At 34.0% G+C, this 12,963-nt stretch overlaps 1 protein-coding gene across 1 annotated transcript in view; it reads left to right on the top strand.

Annotated features, from left to right (window-relative positions):
* Nucleotides 1-12,963, top strand: part of ABCB7 (ATP binding cassette subfamily B member 7) — a 123,980-nt gene that overhangs the window by 26,014 nt on the left and 85,003 nt on the right. The window contains 2 exon segments of the mRNA XM_058292159.2: nucleotides 6,593-6,670; nucleotides 8,912-8,998. Of these exon segments, the coding sequence (XP_058148142.1) occupies nucleotides 6,593-6,670; nucleotides 8,912-8,998 (165 nt within the window).

Here is a 12,963-nt window from a genome sequence, read left to right as displayed (position 1 = left end):
GAAAAGCAACGGAGATTAAATTGCATATGTATGTGCAAACATGGGCTAGATCCTGCTAATGGAGTTACTTAAACTGTGAAATTGTGAAAAATTGTAAAATGAGGGAGTAACACTTGTGCAAGGTCTGAATATGGAAAATGCAGTGAGAAAAACATTTTAGTTAAGCACCAGGAGGGCATCATTAACAGTGAATGGTTTGGTTGCTGTGGTGAAAAATGGTTTGAAGGAATGTGGAGTTGTTGAGGACCTTGGGTACAGCAAAGCAGTGTGCAAACAGCCATTAGTATATTTGAGATTTTAATAATTTAAAATGCTTTATATATTTTTAAAAATAGTAGCAATTCTAATGGCTGTGAAATAATATCTTGTGCATTTGATTTGCATTTCATTAATAGCTAATGATGTTGAGCATCTTTTCATTTACCTTCTTGTCATTTGTATGTCTTCTTTGTAGTGATGTTTATTCAAGTCTTTTGCCCATTTTTAAATTGTGTTCTATATCTTTTTATTGTTGAGTTGTAGTACTTCTTTATATATCCTTGATAGTAAACCCTTATCAGATATGTAGTTTCCAAATATTTTCTCACCTTGAGTAGGTTTTTTTTCACTTTCATGATAAAGTCCTTTGATAACCAAAAGTTTTTGGTTTTGATGAGATCCCATTTATCCATATTTTCTTTTGTTGTTGGTGCTTTGGGTATAAAGTCTAAGAAACCATGACATAACACAAGATTCTGAAAATGCTTCCCTATGTTTTCTTCTAGGAGTTTAATAGCTTTTCTTCTTATATATAGGTCTTTGGTCAATCTTGAGTTAATTTTTGTATATAGTGTAAGATAGGGATCCTCCTTCATTCTTTTACATATGGAAATTTGTTTTTTCCAGTGCCATTTGTTGAAGGAACTATACTTCACCAATTAAGTGGACTTGTCAGCCATGTCAAAACTCAGTTGGCTGTAGATGTGAGAGTCTATTTCTGAACTCTAAATTTGATTCCATTGGTTGGTATTATTTATCCTTGTGCCAGTAGTATGCTGGTTGGACCACTGTAGCTTTTTTTTTTTTTTTTCCATATATGATTATTTTATTTTATTTTATTTTATTTTTTTTGATTTTTTTTTATTGACTTTGTAATAATATTACATTAAAAATATATATGTGAGGTCCCATTCAACCCCACCCCCCCACCCCCCCTCTCCCCCCCCAACAACACTCGTTCCCATCATCATGACACATCCATTGGATTTGGTAAGTACATCTTTGGGCACCTCTGCACCTCATAGACAATGGTCCACATCATGGCCCATACTCTCCTCCATTCCATCCAGTGGGCCCTGTGAGGATCCACGATGTCTGGTGATCACCCCCGAGGCGCCATCCAGGGCAGCTCCACGTCCCAAATACGCCCCCACCTCTCATCTCTTCCTGCCCTTCCCCATACCCATCGTCCACCATGTCCACTTTTCCCAATCCAATGCCACCTCTTCTATGTGGACATTGGATTGGTTGTGTCCATTGCACCTCTATGTCGAGAGGAGGCTCAGATTCCACATGGATGTTGGCTGCCATCCTCCCATTTTCAGTTGTAATCACTCTAGGCTCCATGGTGTGGTGATTGTCCTTTAACTCCATCTTAGCTGAGTGTGGTAGCTTTATAGTAAGTTTTAAAGTCAGGAAGCATGAGTCTTTCAACTTTGTTCTTCTTTTTCAAGATGTTCTTGGGTATTTGGGGCCCCTTACCCTTCAAATAAATTTAATGATTGGCGTTTCCATTACTGTAAAGAAGGCAATTGGAAATTAAATTGTGATTGCATTAGATCTGTAAATCATTTTGGGAGAATTGAAATCTTAACAATATTTAGCCTTCCAGTCCATGAGCTTGGGATGTCCTTCCACTTATTTAGCTCTTCTTTGATTTCTTACAGCAAAGTTTTGTAGCTTTCTGTATATGATCTTTACATTCTTTTTTTTTTTTTTTTGAGGTACTGAGGGCAGGGATTGAACCTGGGACTTCCTATGCAGGAAGTCGGCACTCAACCACTGAGTCACATCAGCTACCCTGAGTTGGCTTTTTTATTCATGTGCTTGTTGTTTTTGTTTTTGGAAGGCAGTAGGGGACCAAACCCAGGACCTCCCATGTGGAAAGCAGGCACTCAACTGCTTGAGCCACATCTGCTCCTCTGAACTTTACATTCTTGTGTAAATTTATTCCTAGATATATGATTCTTCTAATTGCTTTTTTAAATGGAATTCATTTCCTCCTTTCCTCCTCAGATTGTTTTTTACTAGTGCATGGAAACAACACCAAATTTTGCAGTTGCTCTTGTACCCTGCTACTTTGCTGAATTTGTTCCTTTGTTCTAAATTTTGGGGGGAATTTCTATATAAAGGATCATTTCATATGCAAATAGTGAAAGTTTTATTTTGTCCTTTCCAATTTGGATGCCTTTTATTTCTTTTTTGCCTAATTGCTCTGACTAGAACTTCCAGTAGAATCTTGAATAGCAGTGGTGATAGTGGCCCTCTGTATCTTTTTTTTTCCATCTATATTCTTAGGAGACACTGGTCTGTAATTTTCTTTTCTTGTGATAACTTTATCTGGCTTTAGTTTTAGGGTGATGGTGGTCTCATAGGATGAGTGAGTTAGGTAGTATTCTCAGTGCTTCAGATTTTTTGGAAGAGTTTGAACAAGATGTATAATATTTCTTCCTGGAATATTTATGGAAGAATTCACCTGTAAAGTCATCTGCTCCTGGGCTTTTCTTTTTTGGGAGGTTTTTAAATACTGATTCAATCTCTTTACTAGTTATTGAAGAGATCTTCTGTTTCTTCTAGAGTCAATGTAGGTGGCTTGTGCTTTTCTAGGAACTTGTTTATTTCATCTAGCTTGTCTAATTATTTTGGCATTCAGTTGTTATGATCCTTTCTATTTCTGTGGGGTCAGTAGTAATGTCTTCCTGACATTTCTGATTTTATTTGGGTGCTCTATTTTTGTCTGTTCTGCTAAAGGTTTGTCAATTTTATTGATCTTTTCAAAGAACCTACTTTTGTTTTTTTTAATCTATTGCTTTTTTTTATTCTCTTATTTCCTTTAGTTCTTCTTTAATCTTTGTTGTTTCTTTCCTTCTGCTTGCTTTGGATTATTTCCTGTTCTTTTTCTAGTTCCTCTAGGTTTGCCTATAGGTCTTTGATTTAATCTCTCTTTTTTAAATGTAAATATTTAGGCTTATAAATTTCCCACTGAGCACTGCCTTCAATGCTTTCCGTAAGTTTTGATATTTTTTTTTCTGATTTCATTCATCTCAAGATATTTACTGTTTTATTTATGATTTCTTCTTTAACCCACTACTTAAAGGTGTATTATTTAACTTCCATATATTTGTGGAGTTTTCCAGTTCTCTTTTATTGATTTCCACGTTTATTACATTTTGGTCAGAGAAACTGCTTTGTATAATTTGAGTCTTTTAAAACTTATCAGGACTTGTTTTGTCACCCATTATGTGGTCTATCCTGGAAAATGATCCATCTGTTCTTGAGGAGTATGTCCTGCTGTTTTGGGGTACAGTGGTCTGTATATGTCTTTTAGGTCTTGTTCATTTATCATATTTTTCAAATTCTCCATTTCCTTATTGATCTTCTCTAGATGTTCTGCCTATTGATGAAAGTTACATATTGAAGTTTCCAACTATTATTGTAATGGTGTCTATTTCTCCCTTTAGTTTTTCCAGTGTTTGCCTTATGTATTTGGGGGCACTGTGTTATGGTGCATAAATATTTATGATGTTTCTACTAGGTGGATTGACTCTTATTAATATATAGGGTCTTTGTCTCTACTAACAACTTTTTACTTAAAGCCTGTTTTGTCACATATTAGTATTGCTATCTCAGCTCTCCTTTTGTTACTATTTGCATGAGTTAACTTTTTCCATCCTTTCACTTTCAACCTATTTGTGTCTTTGGGTCAAACCTTAGTCTTGTAAAAATTACTTTTTGAAGTAATGAAATGGTTCTAAAATTTTTTTGTGTTGATGAATACACAGTATTGTGATTATACTAAAAGCCATTGATTATATGCTTTGGATAGATCATATGGTATTTGAATATATCTCAATAAAATTGCTTAATAAATTAATAAATAATTGTGCAAGAATACCCAGAAATAGCAGCTCTGAACAGCAGGGGAAACAGAGAGAGATTGAGAGGTGAAGAATTTTCTTGTTTGTTTGCCTGTTTTTGTTTCGTATTATTATTGAAATAATGAAATTAATGAAAATGTTGTAATAATGAAGTGAGGAATACACAACTATATGATTATACCATATACCATTGATTGTACACTTTGGATGAATTGTATGCTTTATTAATATGTATCAATAAAACTGGTTTGTTTAAAAACAAAAAAACAAAAAAAATACATATATTTGGATTGTGCTTTTTAATCTATTCTGGTTATTTCGATATTTTGACTGGTTAGTTTGATCCATTCATGAACATTCAGTTTTATTACTGTAAAGGCCATATGTTTACTTCAGCCAGTTTGCCCTTTGATTTTCTGTGTCATAGCTATTTTATTTCTATTTTCTCTAATTTCTTTTATTGCAGCTTCCTCTTCTGTATAGTTTATTTTTTGATGTATCTGATCCCTTTCAAATGACTTTCTGACTATTTTTAAAATATTTCCTTTTGGTTACCCTGAGGTTTCTAGTACACCACTATGTCTATAACATACTAATTTGAAAAGATTCCAACTTAATATCAGTGGCATACATGTTCTATGTAGCCATATCCCTGTTTCTCCTCTTTAAGTTCTTTTTGTCCCACATTATCTCTTTATAATCTGTGTGCCCATTATCAGGAAATACGAGTATTTTGTATTCAAGTGTACTCTAACTCTTATATGAATTAAGGATTGGAGTTATAATTTGAGGTTACAGTACTATTTAGTTTTGCATTTATCCGTTTAGTTACCTTTACTGAAAATATTTCCTTCTTCACAGTGTTTGAAGCCACTCTTCCCTCTCTTTTCTTTTCAACCTGAGTCTCTTCTTGTAGGGCAGATCTTTTCGTGACAAAACAGTCTCTGTTTATCTGTGAATGTTTTAAACTCTCTCTCGTTTTTGAAGGATAGTTTTGCTGGATTAAGAATTTTGGGCTGGCAATTTTTCTTTTCAGTACCTTTTAATATATCATACCAATGCCTTCCTGCTTCCATAATTTCCGATGAGAAGCAGCACTTAGCTTTTTGAGGATCCCTTGCATATGACACATCACTTTCCTCTTGCACCCTTCAGAATTCTCTCTTTATATTTGGCATTTGACATTCTAATTAATATTTTTGTTTCAGAGTAGATCTGTTAGGGTTTATTATGTTTGGAGTATGTTGCTCTTCTTGGGCATGTATATTTATCTCTTTCATAAGAGTTGGGAAATTTTCAGCCATTATTTCCATTCTTTCTGCCCCTTTTCCCTTCTCTTTTCCTTCTGGGGCATCTATCATGTTTGTGTTGTTATGCTTCATCCTTTCACCCAAGTCCCTTAGACACTGCTCAATTGTCTTTTCATTTCTATATGTGTTCTTCTGACTGTGATTTCAATTGTCTTGTCTTCTAATTCACCAATTCTTTCTTCTGCGTGTTCAAATCTGTCGTATGCCTGTAGTGTATTTTTTGTAGTATATTTTAAATCTCCGTTAGTGTGCTTTTCATCCCCATAATTTCTCTTATGTTTTTTTTAAACTTTCTAATTCTTTTTTGCTCACACATTGTCTTCTTAATTTCCTTTAGTTCTGTATCCACCATTATTATATTTCTACTCATATTTTCCTTTATTTCCTTGAATTGATTTAGATTTGTTTGAACTTTGATTAGTTGTTCCAAATTCTTTGTCTCCTCTGAAATTTTAATTTGTAACTTTGACTGAGCTATCTCCCTGCATCTTAGTATGGCTTGTGATTTTTGTTGATGTCTGGACATCTGATTATTTTGATGTGCTAACTCTAATGTTCAGTTTCTCCCTCTTGCCTAGGGTTTCATTGTAAATTACCTGTGTTAAGGCTCTTTTACACTTGGTCCTACTTTTTCTGGACCTTCAGTGTAGCTCATGTTTAACTGTTCAGATATTTCTTGTCTTCTGTACCTGTTTCTTGCCCTGGATATGCATTACAACTTTTAAGATTGCACTTTGATGGGCAATTATTTCACCTGCAGGAGACAGCTTCCTTTCCTCTGTCCTTTCTCCAGAAATCCTGATCTGTTCTGTTTGTTTTTCTGCAGAATTTTCTCCCCAGCATCTATGATTTGTTTAACTTCTCTCCCTCCCTCAGTGTCCTCTTTTTATTACACTTTTCAGTTCTGGGGCCCATACTGGCTTACAGCAGTTACATTCTCCCTTCTTTATTCCCCCATAGGCTTTTGTTATTTTTAATTAGTAACATGATTTATTTTATACCTGGACCACAAATTTTATTTTTGAATATTCATCTCTTCTAAATTGACTGTGATTTTAATTTTGTTTGCCTATGACAATAAAGGAAATAATCTTTGAAAATTAACTGTCCATTTTTAAATCCCCTCCTCTTTTTCCCCATCAACAGATCCCAGAATCATTAAGGCATATCACTTGGCAGAGACTGCAGAAAGACAGTTCAAGACAGTTATTAGATACTACAAAGGTAAGATTAAACAGACACTTCTACATATAGCCAGGAAAAATGTGCAAGCCCTTGGAACATTTTCCAATTTATACTACAAATTTATGATGTTTTATGTTTTCCAAATAATTTCACTTTTCACGTTTTTTTAAGTACTGGTGAGATGAATAGGAAGATATGTTTTTGCTCCTGGGAATGGGAAAAGGAATCTTTAATATTTTTCTGACTCTGGAGAAATCTGTCTGAATCTCAAGATCAGTGCCAATTAAAGTAACATTTTCAGAATACTTTTATAAATGTAATGGCAGCTTGTTGAGATTTAAATGTGTATCTGGTATATGGAATGCTATAAATTTTTTAGTAAAATTTCCTTACCTTCGAAGATCTTCAGGTAGCAGAATGCCAAGTTTATTAGTGTTCATGGGAAAAGTGATTCTGAGTTTACTTATTGAAAAGGTTTATATTCCATTGCCAATGTAAGTGAAAAACATCTTTAAAGATTCCCAGTTCTTTCAAATAGACAAGTATATCTGTAAGAGAGAAAAGGGATAGAAAATTAGAAGATAGTCTATATCTTGGGTACTTTTATTTGTTCTTTTGAATTAACAAATATTTGCCATTAATCTTTAAGACATTGTTCTAATATATTCAGAGACTGTAAAAATGAAGTAGGTTTTCCATTATTAGAGTTTTACGGTGAAAATGTGCTTACTCTTCTCATTGTTCATGAAGTCACTAAGTTTATTTATATTTTATTTTTGCTTTGTTGAAGACCTCATTACCTTGTGTGGTTCAACAGACTCCTTGATAAAACTTACTGATAGTTTTTGAGAGGAAAAAATACATTGTTAGTCTAAAAATTACCTTTTGATACTTTCTCTTTTCAAAGTGCTTTTTGATTGTTGATCCAGAAATCAATAACCCAATCATAGCAATTACTTTTTGTGTCTCAGCTGGTAAGTACAAGGAGACATTTTTGTTTTTGTAATTCCATTTTTATAGATTTGCCCAAAGCTGGTACTGTTAAAATTTGGTATTGATACACATTTGTGTTTGCACAGAACTTTGGCCTTGTTTGTTAATTATTATTATGGATACTAAAGAAGCATCATTACATCCATGTACTTCATTAATAGTTTTTAGTTGTGAAACACTTCAAATATTAACAAGCCTAAATTTTACGCCTAATCTTTTTGTTATCTTGTTAATTATTATATTTTTTCAAATGATTTTGTTTTTATCTTTCTCTAACCTGAGTGGTAATCCTGGGCCTTTTAAAAATTTATATTTTTAATTTGTAAGATGTTTGCATATTTTCAAGGATAGCTTGGTAATTTGTAGGTAGCTATATTTTTAAGCTGTATTTTTAAGGTAATCCAATAAGCAATGAAACCTACTCTCCTCATGTCTAAGTCATTGTCCTATATGCCGAGGGAGATATAAGAATTAAGAGACTGAACCCTAATCTTAACAAATTTACTATGTAATACAAAAGAAAAAATGTGTGCTGATGACTGTAGCATAAGACAGACTGTTAACTATTAAAAAGTATTTTGTTCTAATTATATATGTGAGCCAGAATAATAAGAAAAAGGATCAGTTGTATAAAATCAACTATAATTATTTGTAAAACAATAATGTATACATGTAAAAAGCAAGTGGGATATAATTAACTGTATGTTATACTTTGTTTGCCAATGATGGCAGTAAGAAAGGCAATATAAGTCAAGTAGAAATGTAATATGTTAAAGCTTTTAAGCATTAATTTCAAATGCTATTTCAAGTATTTTGTAATAAAATTTCATTAAAGAGACCTTTTTAGTAATTTTGAGCTGTAGCAAATAATCAAATTAAAAGTCTTTGGTATTCTCATACCCATTTTGTACCTACTCCTTTTTTTTATTAGTTGCAGAATATGGTGGTTCTTTATTTAGGTGGGAACCTGGGTTTTGGAGGATGTTGAAGGGTAATGGTACTTGATGACAACCTTATAGATATGTAAATAGCCCTCACTTAAGACCTCCTTATTCTTTATGCCTTGTTAGAGTGACTTCTATATGAGTATTTGTTATATCTCATTATTCATTGTATAAATTTAGCTATAAGCTAATACTGACGGTGTTTTGCTTTACTATGATGTGGGGCTATAAGCTAAGCCTCTGAATTTGTTTCTAGGATATTCACTTGATTAAGCTAAACCAGTTTTTGAAAGATATGAAATTCTGTAATAACTAATGGACTGTTGGCATCTTCTTCAACCAGGCTCTCCAGGCATGGCCACTGATAGAAAAGAGAACATGCTGGCATGGTCACGCAGGAGGAGGACTTCACACAGACCCAAAAGAAGGGGTAAGAGCCAATAACAAGTAACTGGAAATTCTTATTGATGACTCTGCTTTCATGGACATGGAAGATATAAATTAAAAATTTTTATATTCCAGATTATTTTGATTGCCTTATCTAACTGCATGTTTTCTAATATAAAACCATATGATTTAACTGTGGTTATTTAGATGAGGCTTTCTCAGAGTTAAAACAAAACAAAACAAAAATACTCATGATTGATGTGGAGGCGTTTTTGGGACTTGGAGTTGCCCTGGATGGTGCTTCAGGGGCAATCACCGGACATTGTAAATCTTCCCAGGGCCTACTGGATGGAACGTGGGAGAGTATGGGCTCTCCCACCATTGACCATGAGGTGCAGAGATACCCAGAGATGTACTTACCAAATGCAATGGATGTGTCATGATGAAGGGAGTGAATGTTGCTGGTGGGGGAGTGGTGGGGTGGGGGTGGTGGGGTTGAATGGGACCTCATATTTTTTTAATGTAATATCTTTACAAAATGAATAAAATTTAAAAAAAAATACTCATGATTGACTAAAAAAGAAAAAAGTTATGTAAGTTTCAAACCTAAATCAGTTCTTTAAAATAGCATTGATTAAGGTTATTTGTTATGTAATCTAACCTTATAAATAAGTAGCTAAATTAGATTTAGCATTTATAGGAGATTTGTTGTGTATATATGCGTGTTTTAAGGTCAATTTTCCCCTTCTATACACTTAGTTTAGAAAGATACTAGAATGTCCCCTGGCTTCATGGTGAATCACTCATCTTCCTGATCCATCTTCTCAATTGTCTATTTTCTTGATAATTCTTCTTATTATTGTTTTCATCATATATACAAGTAAGACAGTGGGATCACTGAAATAAAAATATTTAATACCTATATATTTTCAGTAAATGAATGAAAATGACATTAGAATACTGTTATATGTCTTTCCATGTTATATGTGTCATTCTTTCTATGAGTTTGCCTTTCTGTTTTCTTCTTCCCACTTGACCCAGTCAATACCTTTAAGTAGAAATATTTCAGGGTTGGTGGTCAGGTGAATAAATTTTATGTAAAACAAATTTTTTCTATAAATAGTAGAGAAATAAATATTAATTATTTTATTGGTAGGAGGTGGTTGACTGGTAAGAAAACCTTTTCACTGCTTTTCACTTTCTTTCCTTGATTCCCATTATAGCTCTTTTCTTTCAAGGAACTCAAAATACTTTGCATTTATGTATCTATTTCATTTTTGTATATTACTATTTTGTGTTTTCTTCACAGCTGCATTTAGAAACAGTAAAGTATCATAAAATAGAACTTCAGAAATGTTGTTTATTTGTATATTAGTCTTTGGCATGGTTTTTGCCAGTTGTCAGGATTGTCTGTCACCAGGAACTCATAAGGATAGTTGGAAATACTTCTCTAAACACAGCTAAAAATATGTTCACTAATAAAGGAGATGCAGTCACTTCTCTTAGGCTTTAGCAATATAAAATTTAAAACAGTTCTTCTCCAGTAAAACAAAACAAAAAAATTGCAATACTCCAATATTTGATATTTTCTTCTTTATTTTTTGTTCTCTGCCATCTTTGTATTACTTTGGCCTTCTTACCTACATGGAATCAAAGAATAATGGATGCTTGAAGGCCATACCAGAGAAGGGGTAATATGTTGTTATAGTTAAGAGCCTGAGCTCTGGAGCTAGGTTCCATCATTTCCTAGCAGACTGTCCTTGAGCAAGTTAATCTCTCTCTGCTTCAGTTTCTTCTCCTGTAAAGTGGAGATAATAATAATATTGAAGGGGATTTAATTGAATTAACTACTCACACAATATAGAAGTCTTATTAAGTAGTGCCTGACACATAGTAAATGCTCAATAAATATTAGCTGCTATTATTGTAATGTGAGATTGTAAGGCCTACCCTTTATTACAGTCCATTTGTTTAAAAAGTATGTATTGAATATCTGCTTTGTGCTAAGTTCTAATATTAGGTACTGTAGATAAAATAATGAACAAGACCCAGCCCCTGCAGTACGGAAATGTAAGTTTAAACAGCAGAATATCTGAGCTTCCAGGTAGAACAGATTTGCCTCTTTTCTTTTTTTTAAAGATTTATTTTTTATTTATTTCTCTCCCCTTCCCTCCCACTCACCCGATGTCTGCTCTGTATGTCCATTTGCTGTGTGTTTTTTTGTGTCCGCTTGCATTCTTGTCAGCGGTACCGGGAATCTGTGTCTCTTTTTGTTGCATCATCTTGCTGGCGTCATCTGTCTGTGTGTGTGGCACCACTCCAGGGCAGGCTGCGGTTTTTTTTTTTCGTGCGGAACGGCTCTCCTTGCAGGGTGCACTCCTTGCATGTGGGGCTCCCCTACGTGGGGGACACCCCTGCGTGGCACAGCACTCCTTGCACATATCAGCACTGCGTGTTGGCCAGCTCCCCACATGGATCAGGAGGTCCTGGGTTTGAACCCTGGACCTCCCATATGGCAGGCGGATGGATGCTCTATCAGTTGAGCCACATTCCCTTCCCTGTCTATTTTCTTTTTGAAGCTCCTTAGAAATGGAGGTCCCATGGTTTCCTTTAGTCAAGTACACTACTTTTTTATCACTGACAAATAATAGGTTTTACCATATAACCAACTGAAATCTCTACTGGTTTACTTGTTAGTCATTTCATCTTATGTTATCTTAATAATTAGGCAGCAATAAGTAATGCTGCTCAGAAGGTATTTAAATCATTTGTTTATCTGGTATGGCTATAATAAAGGGTTTGTGAAAAAGAGATGGCAATTTCAGTATTTGAAAATGTCTTTTTTTTTTAAATGAATAAATGAAGAACCTTGGTTTATAACAGATTCTTCAGCTATTTCAAGGATTTTGGAGCTTCTACATTATAAATTTTTATTTGTGTGCCTCTTTTGAAGTAGTATCTGTTAGTAAATTTAGTTAACCCTGTGCTCTTAATAAGTATATGAATAATACAGAGCTTAATGGAAAGTCTACTTCCCAGACTTTGCATGACACTCTCTTTTTAATGTTAGAAACATATCTTCACTGATTGGAGACAGAAGCTAGTGTTATTTAAAGAGATTAGCACATACTAGAGCAGAGAACTTTGATAAACATCTTGATGTAATCAGAAGAAGTGAGACAGCAACTTGGAGTATTAAAATTTGCAGGACTGGGATGATAAATGAGTTTTTAGGCTTGGTAAAATGAGTGGACACACAGACCAGTGAATAAGAATACCTAGTTGACATGGGGAGGCTATTTCCTAGCTCTGATTTGATTTCTCTTCAAACAGCTTTCTGATCTTCATTTGATTTCCTTCAGGATAGAGAATTCACTGACTGACCAGTGTGCAACCTCAGCCTATTTGGTAGTTCTTTTTATTGTAAATCATTAAATTGACTGTTGGGCTCAAATCCATCTCAAGTGTAGCATGAACCATTTTTTTCTTATGGTCTATTCACATCTGGATAAGTGCTTTGTTGAAGAGTTAGACCAACAGAGAGCTTGGAGAACAAACCCTGTAGTATGGAAAGGTAGCAACAATTGCAAAGCCTAGCCCCAATAATATGGGGGATTACCCTCTGGAATTTTCATTAGGTATCTACTTAACTTGCTTGTCTTCTTTGACCTAGCTTTTAACCCAGTATATAGTTGAGATTTTTCTGAAAACTTTTGTTCCTCATACTCAAGTTACTAGTTTTACATCATAATGGACTTAAAAATGTCAGTTCCAATTATGTTTTAAATTTGAGGCAAGTAAGCTGCAGCAAGAAGGTCACATTTGTATAAATACAGTTAGAAGAGGAAAGTAGATATTCACTCCTATTTTTGCAGGCCCTTCCCATGATATTTCTAAAGAGCTCAATTTTAGAGAGCTACATTGTCATGATATGGTCATCACAGTTGTATTTTTAAAATAACTTTTAATTTCTGTTTACTATCAAAATGATAAGCATAAAAGTTAAAG

The sequence above is a fragment of the Dasypus novemcinctus genome, chromosome X (assembly GCF_030445035.2).
Source record: "Dasypus novemcinctus isolate mDasNov1 chromosome X, mDasNov1.1.hap2, whole genome shotgun sequence".
Lineage (NCBI taxonomy): Eukaryota > Metazoa > Chordata > Mammalia > Cingulata > Dasypodidae > Dasypus > Dasypus novemcinctus.
Note: the sequence above shows the minus strand (reverse complement) of the source record. Positions and strands in the feature narration are given on the sequence as shown.